Source organism: Mobula birostris, chromosome 24 (assembly GCF_030028105.1).
Source record: "Mobula birostris isolate sMobBir1 chromosome 24, sMobBir1.hap1, whole genome shotgun sequence".
NCBI classification, from domain to species: Eukaryota; Metazoa; Chordata; class Chondrichthyes; order Myliobatiformes; family Myliobatidae; genus Mobula; species Mobula birostris.
The window spans coordinates 51,651,757-51,667,387 of NC_092393.1; the positions used below are offsets into that span (position 1 = coordinate 51,651,757).

The 15,631-nt window shown below is 38.4% G+C and overlaps 1 protein-coding gene across 2 annotated transcripts in view; it reads left to right on the plus strand.

Annotated features, from left to right (window-relative positions):
* Positions 1-15,631, plus strand: part of LOC140187150 (E3 ubiquitin-protein ligase rnf213-alpha-like) — a 225,481-nt gene that overhangs the window by 26,676 nt on the left and 183,174 nt on the right. For both annotated transcript variants that reach the window (XM_072242138.1, XM_072242139.1), the window contains exons 6-13: positions 987-1,186; positions 5,489-5,775; positions 7,264-7,523; positions 8,070-8,285; positions 10,140-10,326; positions 12,982-13,037; positions 13,499-13,658; positions 13,964-14,125. In XM_072242138.1, the coding sequence (XP_072098239.1) occupies positions 987-1,186; positions 5,489-5,775; positions 7,264-7,523; positions 8,070-8,285; positions 10,140-10,326; positions 12,982-13,037; positions 13,499-13,658; positions 13,964-14,125 (1,528 nt within the window). The remainder of the gene's footprint in view (positions 1-986; positions 1,187-5,488; positions 5,776-7,263; positions 7,524-8,069; positions 8,286-10,139; positions 10,327-12,981; positions 13,038-13,498; positions 13,659-13,963; positions 14,126-15,631) is intronic.

A 15,631-nucleotide genomic window follows, 5' to 3' on the forward strand; every position in this document is an offset into this window, starting at 1 on the left:
AAAACCCATTTGTTTGGAATGCTTGTTACATCTTCAAGCTCTGTCAAACATTAATTTCTTGTTCATAAAACCATATTGACTTTGCTTAAATATATGATTTCTGGGCACCATGTTACAACACCCTTCATCCAATCTTGTATTGTCTATATTACTGATTGTTAGGCTAACCAGATCACCAAGTTGCAGACATTTTCCAACAAATACATGTAATATTGGATCATTTTTCTCAACAAATAAATGAGCAAGTCCTGACGAAGGGTCTTGGCCCGAAACGTCGACTGTACCTCTTCCTATAGATGCTGCCTGGCCTGCTGCGTTCCACCAGCATTTTGTGTGTGTTGCTTGAATTTCCAGCATCTGCAGATTTCCTGGTGTTTGTGTTTTTAAATGAACAAGTATAATATTTTTGTGTTATTTATTAAATTGTCTTCCCTTTATCTAGTTTTAGTTCTTGCGTGAAGATCTGATCACATTTTAGGTCATATTTATGCAGAAATAGAGAAAATTCTACAGGGTTCACAAATTTTCTAGCACCACTGTATATCACATTTAACAATGCACACTGTTGTCCTGGTTTGTAGACCAAAAATTATCTTTCTGACCAGCCACTGAGCATTGATATTACTGGATCTAGGATATACTTAACACATTAAATGGATGATACTGGAAAAGTAAAAATAAATTACAATAACTGAACCATTTAAGAAAGCACAATAATTTATTTTTAATTGAAATATAGAAAAATTAACTATATTTCAAAACATTTGCTGCCTTAATTTCAAAGTACTAAGCGCTAAGGTCAAAAAGAGCAATTTGTCTCTATCATATGCTCACACTCACCTAAATATTTGGATACTTGCTCTGTGCAGTCTAATCTTTTATTGCTTTCTGTTTTATACTTGTAACGCCAATAAAGGGTTTGTTTATGTTTACATTAATAGCTTATTTAGGCCAATTATTTTGAAATTTTTGCTTCGCATCAACAGGAGTTTAGGAGAACATGGATACTTCATTGAGGGATGCCTTTACGCTCATAAAAACATCATTGGAAAAGTGCATCCTTATAAGTATGCAGTTGTAAATGACAATGGATTAGTGTATGAATCCATTTATAAGTCGGATGGACCAAATGATTGTATTGTGAACCGCTGCTTACATATAAAAAAAGATTTGCTTTCTGAAAGTGGTAAGTAGCTAAGCACAATTAAATTTCTTACCAGTAATTTTATAACCAGTCTCATCTTCAAAATGATACTATATTACTGTCCAATATTTACACTTATATTAGGAAATAGAAACTTAAAACACCCTTTGTTCTTAAAGTTGGCATATGCAGTCATCTCTTGATATTTTGACCCTCTCGATTCATATTTCAATCTCAATATGCCATGATCTTTCACTAAATTGCATACTGTTCCTCTGTGCCTATTACCTTGAATATGTCAGTGTTTTTACTCATTACAGTTTTGAACTTACTTTGGTGAAGAGAGTAGTATGTAATAGACATCCTGCATAATTTCTCGTGCTATGTTCTGTAGTTGAGGTGTGATAGTCTGATTTGGCTTGAATAAAAGTACATATTTTGATCCTGTGAAGCTGGGACTGCTTTTCTAACAGATCTTTTTGCTATTAATGCAGATCAAAAACAAAATCAGGAAACCTGAATTATAATACATTTCCCCACAGGCCTATTGTGATTTGTGCAAAAGGTTCATCTTTTCCCCTTCCCTTGTATCTGAAATGTTTCAAAGTTTGACCGCTATCTCCTAGTGAAGGTAGAGCACCCTTTAACTGAAAATCCAAAATCTGAAAACCTTCAAAATCTGAAACAGTTTTGAGCGCTGATATGACACCACAGATGGAAAATGCCACAAGGCAGTGGGAAGGTTCCCAGGTGATGGGCAGGTCTCTGCGCACCACAGTCAGTTTGGAGAAGTGACCTCACCTACCCTGATTGGCGCCTTGTTAGTGCCAGTGTAACGGAAATGGATTTCGTGTTTAGACCTGGGTCCCAACCCCAAGCTCTCTCATTATGTAAATGCAAATATTCCAAAGTACAAAATCTAAAGTACTTCTGGCCCCAAGCATTTCAGACGAGGGTTGCTCAACCTGTATGTTTGTTTTGCTGTTTGTCACTGTCTTTTCTTTCTCTTTGCTTCTCTCTACTTTTCAGATGGTGATTTTCACATCTTAAAAGTTAACCTTTAAAGAATAACTTGACTGCGGCCTTGCAGACTTAAAAGGCCTGAGCAGCCATACTCACTTGGTTCCATCTTCATACCAAATTATACAATGACTAATACATACAGTACATGGTTTTGAGTTTCCACAAACCATAGGGTATAAAGGCACATCAGGACACCATGGATTTCAGCACTGCACTGGAAGACAACCTAGAATTGTGTCTAAACTCCATTTTCTATTTACTGGAATTATCTGGTGTGGGCTCTTACTTCTGTACTTTCTGATTCCAAGGTAGGATTGCAGCAACAAAATATGACCTCGGTAACTCCTTTCTCAGATACTTTATTATGCAGATATCATTCTCCCAATCCCTATACAACCCTTACTGTCTTGTCTTTGATACAAAATGCTGGAGGAACTCAGCAGGTCAGGCAGCATCTATGGAAAGGAATCGAGTCAATGTTTCAGACTGGGACCTTTCATCAATACTGGGAAGGAAGAGTGAAGAAGCTAGAATAAGAGGGCTTGGGGAGAGGGGAAGGAGGACAAACTAGAAGGTGACAAGTGAAGCCAGGTGAAGGGGAAGGAGGACAAACTAGAAGGTGACAAATGAAGCCAGGTGAAGGGGAAGGTAGGTAGGTGGGTGGGGGAGAGGTAAACAAAATACTCTGCAGATGTTGGGGTCAAAGCAACACTCACAACACGCTGGAGGAACTCAGCAGGTCGGGTGGCATCCGTGGAAATGATGAGTAAAACTTTTTAGGCTGGAACCCTTCGTCAGGACTGAAGAGGGAGGCCCTATAAAGAAGGTGGGGGGAGGGTGGGAAGGAGAAGGCTGGTAGGTGCCAGGTGAAAAACCAGTAAGGGGAAAGATAAAGGGTGGGGGAGGGGAAGCAGGGAGGGGATAGGCAGGAAAGGTGAAGAAGGAATAGGGGAAAGCACAATGGGTAGTAGAAGGAGGCAGAACCATGAGGGAGGTGATAGGCAGCTGGGGGAGGGGGAGGGAATTGCTGGAAGTTGGAGAATTAAATGTTCATGCCAAGGGGCTGGAGACTACCTACACGGTATATGAGGTGTTGCTCCTCCAACCTGAGTTTAGCCTCATCGTGGCAGTAGAGGAGGCCATGTATGGACATATCCGAATGGGAAGCAGAGTTGAAGTGGGTGGCAACTAGGAGATCCTGTCTGTTGTGGTGGATGGAGCAGAGGTGCTCGACGAAGCGGCCCCCCAATCTGCGTCGGGTTTCACCGATGTAGAGGGGGCCGCACCAGGAGCACTGGATGCAATAGATGACCCCAACAGACTCACAAATGAAGTGTTGCCTCACCTGGAAGGACTGTTTGGGGCCCTGAATGGTGGCAAGAGAGGAGGTGTAGGGACAGGTGTAGCACTTACGCTTACAGGGATAAGTGCCGGGGGGGGGCGCGGGGGGAGAGATCAGTGGGGAGGGATGTGTGGACCAGGGAGTCGCGGAGGGACCAATCCCTGCGGAAAGCAGAGAGGGGTGGAGAGGGAAAGATGTGCTTATTGGTGGGGTCCTGTTGAAGGTGGCAGAAATTGCAGAGGATAATGTGCTGGATCCGGAGACTGGTGGGGTGGTAGGTGAGGACAAGGGGAACTCTGTACCTGTTGTGACGGGAGGATGGGGTGACGGCCGAAGTGCGGGAAATGGAGGAGATGCGGGTGAGGGCATCATTGATAATGGCAGAAGGGAAACCACGATCCTTAAAGGAAGAGGACATTTGAGATGTCCTGGAACGGAAAGCCTCATCCTGGGAGCAGATGTGACGGAGACAGAGGAACTGGGAATAGGGAATGGCATTTTTGCATGTGGCAGGGTGGGAAGAGGTATAGTTGAGGTAGTTATGAGAGTCAGTGGGCTTATGGAAGATGTCAGTGGACAGTCTATCTCCAGGGATGGAGACCAAGATATCGAGAAAGGGGAGAGAAGTGTCCGAGATGGACCAAGTGAATTTGAGGGCTGGGTGGAAGTTTGAAGTAAAGTTGATGAAATTGATGAGCTCAGCATGGGTGCAGGAAACAGCACCAATGTAGTCATCAGTGTAGTGAAGGAAAAGTTGGGGAGCAGTACCAGTATAGGTTCGGACCACAGACTGTTCCATATAACCAACGAAGAGGCAGGCATAGCTGGGGCCTATGCGAGTGCCCATAGCTACACCTTTGGTCTGAAGAAAGTGGGAAGAGCCAAAAGAGAAGTTATTAAGTGTGAGTACCAGTTCTGCCAACCGGAGGAGGGTAGTGGTGGTGGGGAACTGGTGAGGTCTATTGTCCAGAAAGTAGCGGAGGGTCTTGAGGCCTTCTTGATGGGGAATTGAAGTGTATAAGGATTGAACATCCATAGTGAAAATGAAGCAGTTGGGACCAGGGAACTGGAAGTTATTGAAGAGGTGGAGGGCATGGGATGTATCCCGGATGTAGGTGGGGAGGGACTGAACTATGGGTGACAAAATGGAGTCCAGGTAGGCAGATACAAGTTTGGTGGGGCAGGAGCAGGCAGAAACAATGGGTCTACCAGGACAGTCAGGCTTATGATCTTGGGGAGGAGGTAAAACCGATCAGTGTGGGGTATGGGAATTATGAGTTTTGTGGCTGAGGATGGAAGGTCTCCGGAGTTGGGGGAGAGGGGTTGAAGTGAAAATCTGGGAGGTGATAGATGGAAAGGGTAAAACTGAAGAAAAGGGAATTTGATAAGAGAGAAGAGGGGACCATGAAAAAGGGGAGGAGGAGGGGCATCAGGGGGATGTGACAGGCAGGTTGGGAGGAGGGATGAGAGGGCAGCCAGAATGGGAAATGGAAGAAGAGGGAATGGAAAGGGGATTTAGCAGAAATTAGAAAAATCGATGTTCATGCCTTCAATTTGGAGGCTACCTGAATGGAATATGAAGTGCTGCTCCTCCAATCTGAGAATGGGCTCATCATGGCAGTAGAGGAGGCATGGACTGACATTTCAGAATGGGCATTGGAATTAAAATGGTTGGCCTCTGGGAAAACTTGTTGTGGTTGGAGCAAAGATGCTCAACAAAGCGATTTCCCCAATCTATGTCAGATCATGCCAATGTAAAGGAGGCTGTATTTAGGCATAATTATCAGCATGATCTTTTTAATTTTTGGAGTGTGAGAAAAAAATAAGAACCATTCCTTTAAAGTGAGCAAAATATGGCAAGCCCACTTATTTGTTTAAAGAAAGAGTAAACAAACACAGACTTAACTTAAAACTTCTGATCAGTTTTAGTATTCTCACATATTTGTTCATTTCTAACTGAATGCTTTTGATTTACTCAGAATGGCATCAATACGATGATATCATATGTGCGCCTATTGCAAAAGGTTGGAGTTTACAGAAGTTACAGAATTTCTTCAGAAGTGCAGAAAGGGATATAAAACATGGAAAACAACTAGCAGGTGAAATTATGGTGAAGTCAATATTTGATATCCTTACAACATGGAACAATACGAATCTGAGGGTTTTCCTGAAACAACTACAACATTTCTTTGAAGTTTATAAAAAACCGATGGTTTTTGAAAGAAAGCCAGTTCCCTGGACTTCCCTTTCCTTTGGAGAGAAACAAGTAAGTAAAGTGATCAACAATTGGATTGACTTGTTTCCACCATCAATATACCAACAATTTATGCATTTTTAATATGCAGGCTTGCTTTGAGAAAAATCCATTTATAAAATGCATATTAATATGGAAAATTAGCCATTATTGAAAGGGAGAGCAGGTCTACATCTTCTGTATTTCAGTTTCTAACATACTAAAGTCATTGAAGATCTACAGACTATACCATCCTGGGAATTTGTATTGTTGGAGTTCTTCCTCATTTTCTACATGAACAGAATCACATCCATATTTTGATAGCAGAAACATATTAACAACAATAGCACTACTAGTATGAGTACTGCTATTAGAATATAGATTTTTTTTATGGCTTAGGGTACCATTTGGTCTATTGCACAGGCTTGATGGTAGATAAAGATGAAAATCATGTTCTATGAAAAAAGAATGATGTGGAAATGCAAGTATAGCTTGGTACTGTGACTGAATGGAAAAATACAAAAGGAGGAGAGAGATTCTTAAAGGTATAAAAGGACTGTGTCTTTGTGCAGGAGCGATCTTGTTGGAGTTGTGACTAGTCCCGAGGCAGATTTACAGAGACGGGGAACAGTAGAAATGGCTGTCAGACTGGGGTTCTGGCATTTTGTAGATCAGTTCACTGAGTGGTTAATTAAGTATTCTTTGTATTTTGTAGTTTATTGAAGTGGCTAATATGTAGTTTTCATATAAAGTAATAATGTCTTTGTAACCTTTAACACATATATAATCAGAAAAAAGCAAGGAATGAATTTTAAGATATTTTCATTGCAAAACCCTAAGCATTTGAGAGACTGATCAAAGCATTCCCACCCTGCTGCAGCTAAGTCCCAAGACATTTCCAGTTATTAACAATGCCTTATGTGATCAAATGCACAAGTATGTCAAATACTGGTAAAGGTTTTCACTCCTAGTATTGTCAAATAAAATATCCATCTGCCGGCTAGATCATCTCTCCTGTTATCTTATGGTGTAAGAAATGGTGAAGAATAAATATCATGTACACTGTAAAGGGATTTACTCCATACATTTAGAATAAAATGGTACATTTATTTTGCAATTCTCTTTTTTAAAAAAAGCAGCAATACAAATTCCAGAAAATGTTTAACATTGGATTTGGACTCTCTGCAAATCTGTGCAGTTCATTTGTCCCTTGCACGATATAAACACAACACTATGAGTAATCTCTTTACACCAAATTTCTTTACACCACCATTTCAAAGAATATTCTTGCTAGGAAATATCAAACACACACTTATTAGGATTTGGATAAACTTGGATTCCATAGAAAAACACACAAGGTATCTGGATTGAATGCAGAAGTTTAATTTGAGGCACTATTTCATGGAAAACCGTTTCCAATAAGATCATGACCAAGTTCAAATCTATGTTAAATACTTTCTCTACATATTGACTAGAACTTTATTTGACAATAGTTTCAGATAATTATTTTTTATTGTTTAGGTTAAGGATATTCTAAAAACAGCTTTGATAGCAATGGCTGAGGATCCTCGTAATCAAGCTTCTGAAACGGAGACAAATTCTGTGCAAAGCCGCCTGAGAACTGGCTTACTAATACTGTACGTCTCTTGCACGTATAATCTTGAATGGCCAAATTCTGCATTGGCTACAATTTGTGACTTTTTCAGTGTTCACTATTTACCAGCAAATGACATCGTCAAGGAATTTAAGACTCTTAAAGAAAGCTTCTGTTTCAGGGATGGGTAAGGACTGCATAAATTGTTCAAAAACATTTAAATGTATATCTTGCCATTCTACATGTGTAGCCTTAAAGTTGTTTCTCCTGTTTAATTATAACTTAAATAATTGAAATTCTGCAGAGTAAAGAGTACCAAGGTGTAGATAAGGAAAGGGAAAGTATAATATAATTGTAGTCTAGTGAGAAACATTAAAGTAGAACTAAAAAGTTTATAATGATAAGAAGAATCAAAAGAATTGCAGAAGTTAATCCTTTTCCCTTACAGACCAATAGGAAAAGTTACGTATATTGAAGGTTTGGGAAATGACAGATCTCGCATCGATTTTTACAGAAAAAGAGAAATTGTCATAGAAATAATGAGTACTGTTCTAAAGTAAATGAGAACTTATAGATGAACTTAAAGCAGAATCTGGCCACGCAGTCCTAAGTGTGCAGGGAGTAGAGTAGGGTGCTGAGAGGATGCAACCTTGTGGAGCACCAGTGTTTGGAGTAATCATGACAGAGCTGTTGCTGCCTATCCTTACTGATTATTTTTTTTTTCAATTTATAGGATTGTGAGGATACTATTGACAACAATGCATAGATGTATTGACAACAAAATAATAAAATGGGTGCTGTTGATTCCTGTTTTTCATTTATTCCATTTTCCATCTCTTGTAATGAGCCCAGAGTTTCTGGACAATAGTCAGTCAGAAGACAACTGGGCTGGACTCAGTGGGCTTCCAGTTATTAATTTTAGAGAAAACATTAATGATGGCACCCAAAGGTAAGTAGTTTTTGAGTTACCTGTATGGCAATAGATGCATCAGATGTTAAGCAATACAGTGGATTCTGGATAATTGGAACAGCCACTTAAAGAGCAAAAACAAACTGAGAAAATTGTTGGGATTCCTTTCATTTATTTTGGATGCTATGCTGCTTGATTGGGGCAGGAGACTTGCCAAATAAGTTCTAACTAGCATTGGTCACTCACACTTGTGTTGCTCTTTGAGGCTATAGTGTGCTTAGAGTGAGCAGTTTTTAATTGTGTCAATTGTGTGTTTTTTAAAAAAAAAGGTGATTTTTTTTTTTGACACTGATGGCTGGTGAGGAATAAGCAGTAAGACAAGTTGGAACTGTTGTTCACTGCAGTTTCAAGTGTTCAGACTTGATGCCAGAAATGGCCAGGAGTGAAAATGAAACAATTTCACTACTTCACGTTAGGAACTATGAAGAATTTACAGTCATCTTGAATGTTACGATGAAAATTAAGATTTGGAGGATGCAACTGTCAATAACATTGTGTTATAAGAATCCGCCTTGTAACAATGATCACCGAAGCTCAGAGAGATCTGTATTTACCGACAAGTATCTTTATTGTCTAAACTAACAAGTATGTGAATTTATATACTAAATACTGCTAAGTTTCCCTGACTCTCCTGAATAGTCAAAGAATAGCAAAGGTATTATCCGGGCAAAGGAATCTACACAGGCCAGGTGTTCCTTGTAGTCCTGATTCACTTACCACATGTTCAATGTGGGGTTGCTCATGCTTGTATCTGCGATGGTTATCCTTCGAAGTTACCACTGCCAGCACACACAAAGCATCCACTTTTATATCCATTCTTATCAATTCAAATATTGCATTCCTGGGTCATTGGCCAGAGGTCATGTGTCTGATGTTTAACATCTTGTTATTGGCTCTGCTGCAAGCTAGCATCCATTTATTGCCCTCTTCCCAGCAAGTGACAGTCGATAATTTATGGCACTTTGTTCTCAATCAGCATCACTCCAGGCAGGCACCAACCCGAACATTCACAAACCTGCATGTTATATCCAACCAAAGAACATCTCACAAATAACTTCTTATTTAGAAATGATCTCCAGTCCATCAAATTACCTGGTCACTATCGTGTCTTGTTTAAAACATTGATCAAGCCAAGTACTTCAAACTCACAAAATGGAGAACAGAGTGCCTTCACAAAATGGCAACCTCCATCCCCACGCACGCGGCAAGAACAAAGAAGAAAGACAATTAGGCTGTTTGCTTCCACTGTCCTCAATTCATTCGAATTCACTGATTTGAAGACTGTTGTTCTTTCTGGCCAGCAATTGTATGAAGGCAGTCCTTTATCTGCATGAGGTGACTGCGCTGATTTTGTTCATTGTGTACACTAGATGAATTCCTCCGGCGATAACTATTAGGAATTAATACAGTTTTATAGTATTGTAGTAGTATTAGTTCTAATTTTTTCTGTATTTCACTTAAGTACATAATTTGTTACTCAGTTTGTCCCTTTTTTTTAATAACTTTTTAAACTATTTTCATGAAACTTTGGCTAATTGTACCAGCTGCTTCATTGGGCCAAACTGTACTGGTTCTGATATGTCCCAATTAACTGGAATTCACTGTATATTACTCCAGATGGAGAATGAGAAAATCTTTGTCATGTTTACTACTAAATAGTGTTTTGTTGTGACAATAATATCCATAATTTAAAAATGTGTGATATAAAAAACCTAAAAATTCTTCTCTGACATTTTGTTTAATTGGAGGATTTGTTCTTCATGTGTACGTGCGTGTTTTCAAGGCGCTTTGTACAAGGGATATTGTATTTAACCTACAAATCATTTTCTTCAGGGAGTTTCTGGAATTGATGAACAAAAATAAGCATTTGATGTCAGTAGATAGATTTTTAGCTCGTTCTTGGTTCAGCTTATTACCATGGAAAGCTTTGCCACATTACTTGACGATCACTCCTGATTTGCTTGATGTTCTGCAAGGAATCGTTCACAGATTGAAGGATAGATGGATTCCACATGAAAAGGTTTGTGTTTGTGGAAAATTGTATTGCTTAATGTTCAGAGCAAGCCAATGAAAGTGAATTGAAATTCCGAGCTTCCACATGCAGTGAAAACGTATTGGACATTATGATCTCCCTTTGAGCTGTAACTCATTTATTTTTAAATTGGGTCTTGATCAACTGCTTCTAGTTCTAAGACAATGTATATAATTTGTATAATTGATTATTTATAAGCTTTTACATTCTTTGCGGGTAAACTCGTGGCAAGTTGTTTTCTCTAGAACTTTGGCTATGTTTCATTTGGCTCATTATTCTGGTTCTTAATTTATGCTGGTTCAGAATAAGGGTCAGTTCATCAGTATAAAAATACACTGGTTTCTGACCAAGCTTGATTTCCAATTTACTAACATTGTGGGCTTCATGGGTACAAATTGCTTTCTGTTTTTGCCTACTTGTGAACAGTGATTCTTATTCAAATCTCAGTCACTGTGGGCAATGTTGACTGTTTGCTAAACAAGGCTTTACCTTGGACCTCATTGATCAGTTATCTGAAGAAAATTGTGCCAAGGTACTCCCTCCATGTTAGAATGGGATGAGCTGGCAGATCTCTAGCAAATTTGAGCAACTCGAAGCTCAGTTGAAGATCCAGATTAACGTGACTTGTTTCTAAAGCATTTCTGAAATAATGCTTTAGGAGGAGGAGAAGATGGCGGCGCGATGCAGCGCGCAGCGGCCACTCTGGTGAATGATATCTGTAATCTGTCAAGTAGGGTGCTGTGCATAATCCTGATTTGATGGAGACAGACGTGAGGGTACGGAGGAACATCTTTTGAAATGCCTTCTTTGCTGCCGCTGCTACTGTGTGATCCAGAATCTCCGGAGGAGCAGGCCCTGAGTCCTCAGCTTTGCTTGTTGTGCGGCGGCCAAGGTGGGGTCAAAGCGCTTGGCAGAGATGGTGCTTGGTGCTCGGTGTCGGAGGGCTGGTCAGAGGCTGGAGAAGTTTTTGGTCGGACTCATAGAGTTGGCTGTGGTCGGGTGCTTCCAATGCATCGGCAGTTGTAGGCGCCTGGAGGTTTATGGCAGGGAGAGTTTCTCCCTTTTGCCGCCTGCTATTAGGACTATCGGGAGTCGATCAGAACTTTGAGACTTTTTTTTACCGTTCCCATGCTTTGCACTGCTGTAACTGTATGTTATAATTATGTGGTCTTGTCAGTGTTGGTCTTTGGTTTGTGCTGTTTTTTTGTGATATCACTCTGGAGGAACATTGTATCATTTCTTAATGCATGCATTTCTAAATGACAATAAACGAGGACTCAGTGTCCTCATAATCTAATCTAAATACTTGATTTTTTTAAATCTATGGAAACAAAGCACTTTAAATCAAAATGCTACATGTCTTGTCTAAAAATTAATGATTCAATGTGCAAAATAACAAAAAAAAACTCAGCTTTGCTTTAATAGAAGCATATCAGCACACAGGAAGTAGTTTTCTATTCAAGTAACCTACACAGTTATGGGCTACTTCAATGCTTTCAATTAACTTACGCTGTCATTCGTTGCTTCTTTTGACTGAATCCTACAAACTCAAAACTCTAAATCTTCAGTCAGGCTGAGACATAAAATTAGATAAACTAAGCTGCCTTTCTTCCCGCCCTGCCTGCCTTTAACCCCACCTATCACCTGCCAGCACTTGCTCTACCCCCTCCTCCTAACTATTTATGTTAGCCATTGTCTTTCCAGTCCAGATGAAGTATCTCGACCCAAAGTATTGATGGTCCATTTCCCTTCACAGATGCTGCCTGACCTGCTGAGTCCTTTATGCACCTTGTGTTTGTCCAAAATCTTCACCCTTTTTATTCATAGCAACACTTCTATCTTGTGCACTTATTGTCTTTCTGGGTTATCATCATGTATCATTCATTTACCTTTTACCTTTACACCAGTTTATTTCTGCATCTGTAACTAGCTCTTCTGTTGGCTTTTTCCCTGAAGATCAGTTCTTAGTGCCAAGGAATTTACCTTTATGCAGAGATACTTATTCTTTGTGATCAGTGTTTATGCTAAATCAAATTAACTGCAAATATGCCATATCAGCAAATTGGTACAATAGCATGTATCTCTCCTTCTCATGGACTTGCACATGTTAATTTAAATGTTCCATCTTTGTTTCTTTTATCATCTTTGTGACTTTGTTAAAGTAGTCATTCCAATCTATTTGATCAAAGCTTGCCATCATCACTTGTGGTTACATTCAGACTAGTTCTTAACAAGAACAAATTAATGAGAAAGACATATTTTAAATCCTGCAACTCTTGTATTCAACGTAAAAGCATTGAGCTATCGCAAACTCTAAACTTTACAAACTATTTTCTGTAGATATCATAATTTCAATTTAAACAATAATTGCTGGATATATTCTGCAGTTTGGACAATTTGTGGGGAGAAAATCAGTTAATGATTTGTATTTATGAGAAACAAATCAAATAAATGAGGTTTTGAGAGGCATTCTGAACATTCTATAAATGTTGCTTTTCTGGTAAATATTTTCAAATTTTGTTTTACTTTATAAATGATTGTACCTTTTGTACTTTATTTTAAAGGGTATTTTTATCAAAAGTACTTTTGGATGTTGTAATCATTCTTATTTCTCTTTATTTGCATGTTGCTGGATTCCTATAGTCATTGGATTATGTTTTGAAATTTGCAGAAAGAAATGTGTACAGTGAGCAGAACAGGTACATAAATTCTGTTCTGCTTTAAACCTAAGTTATGGCTATATGTCTATAGAAATTTAAGCGTTTAGTTTAATTTTAGTAGATGTTTAACCATGAGGCACATTCTAATTGGGAACCTAGAGTGGTTAATTGAATTTCTTGTACAGTATTTATCTTGATGCCCAGCATAACCAACTTCACTCAGAAAATAAAAACCAGATTGTTCTTAATTTCAATATATAGATTTCTGTGCATTTTGGAGTTATCAAAGATAAAATTGGTCACCAGTTGATTTTGTGACTATTTAAAGCAAGATTCCATTCACTAACAGTAAAAACATAATTGATTAATTGCATGTACTTTTCTGGGATTCTTATGTATGATTAATCATTAGAAATTTTCCGACTGATGAAGCTTTCTAATATGATTATAGCGATAATTGCTTATGTATTTGATTGTGAGCAGAAATTTTCCACACCTAGGGAAATGCGTGACGGATATTTAAATGGATGTATAAAAGCCAGCTTGAAAATCCATGCAACCATATGTAAATCTCTGAAAAAAGTGATCTCTACAGAAACCATTGCCACGTCAATTCTGCTAATGAGCAAACTAGCTGAATTAAAAAAATATTCATTAAAGGTATCAATAAAAACAAATCACTGTTTGCCATTATAATAACTTCTGATTTAAATGTATTGAATTTTAATGGAATATTTTCCGGAGCTAGAATTGTTTTCTTAAATATTGTGTAATGCTGTAATTTATGTAAAACTTGAAGATTTTAATCTTATTTTAAATTTGTATAGATTGGAGAGCAAACCATTTTTAGAATAATGCAGTGGTATTAGGTAAAATAAATGATGATAATTACATTTCATTGCACATTTAATATAGTGCTTTAAATAACCAGTGGACAAAGAATATGAATTTTTTTTTAAATTTAGGTTGCAAATGAGAAATCTCAAAACAAGGAAGGTCATGAAATGCTAAGCACTGAAATGTTATTAAAGCTGACTTTGAGAACTACGAGAGAATGGCTAAAGACTGTCCTCACTTCAAGATTACTACAAGGCCGAGATATTTCTCTCAATCAGGATGAATTTCAAGTAAGGCAATTTTGTAATAAACTACTTAGATTTAACTGTAAGAATTTAGCCAAATAGGACTGAATGACACTTATTAACTGGTGTTTTGAATTTGTGTTTCACTTTGACTGTTCAAAGTGTCATTGAGTCATACAGATCTGGAAACAGGCCCAGCATGTTGTGCCAGTCTGTGGCCATCCTTCATATTAATCCCGTCTTCCAGCACTTAGCTTGTTGCCTTATTATGTATAGACAATTTAATTGCTCATCGTCAGTTCTAATCTACCACTCTCCTAGGTCGTACATTCCATGAGTCAACACCTGCATGAGAAAGGCACTCCTCAGATCCCTTCTAAGTCTCTTATAGCCCTTACCCTTAATCTAAGCCTTGTAGTTTTATTCACCTCTGATAAGGGGGAAGGTTTTGTGCAGAATACCCTACCTATACCCACCATAATTTTATATATATCCTTTTTTATTTCTTCTGTTCCAAGGAAAAGCCTCCTAGTCTCCCCAGTCTCTCCTCATAACTGAAAACTCTCTTTCTCAGGCAACTTTCTAATGAATCTCCTCTGCCATCTCTCCAACACTCCTCACATCTTTCCTGTGGTGTGGTGTTCAAAACTGCATCTGAACTGTGCCATCATATCCAAGTTCACAAAATCTCAGATCATTTCCTCTTCCAAATATATCAATGTTCCTGCATTCAAAACAATATTGGAACTTAAATACTTATACTTTATACTTCATTGTTGCCAAACAATTGATACTAGAACGTACAATCATCACAGCGATATTTGATTCTGTGCTTCCCGCTCCCTGGATTTTAAATATTAAAGATAGTAAAAATTAGTAAATATTAAAAATTTAAATTATAAATCATAAATAGAAAATAGTAAAATGGAAAGTAAGGTAGTGCAAAAAAACTGAGAGGCAGGTCCGGATATTTGGAGGGTACGGCCCAGATCCGGGTTAGGATCCATTCAGCAGTCTTATCACAGTTGGAAAGAAGCTGTTCCCAAATCTGGCCGTATGAGTCTTGTCAATATTCCATATGTGTAAAGGTTGAGTTTTTAATATGCTAGATATTCATTGGCTTGTGGATGTTCCTTTTTGTAGTAGTTGGATGATTGTCTAATTTGACATTATAAACTTGAGATTAATTTTGGGCAGTAAGATGCTCAGAATTTTTGAACTTCACAGGAAAGCTTAGTTGCCACCAAGACCTTTGTTAGTTTGAAGCTGCCAACAAAATCTTTCTTTCCGACCTATGAGATCAGTCTGTCCATTGGCAATGTGGACTAGCTGGATGGAAGGTCCTATCATTGGCTCAGCTTCTTTCTATGCGAGTAACACAGTTTTAACACTGCAGCTACGTAAAATGTAACTTTATTCATTGAAATTGGCCACGTTTCAGAATTTAAATACGCAGCTCATCTATTAATTAAATAATCCTGCTGATGACAGCTTGCAGTCTTTGATGATAGGTGCTGTATGAAAGTACTTACGTCATTACAGCCAAATAAT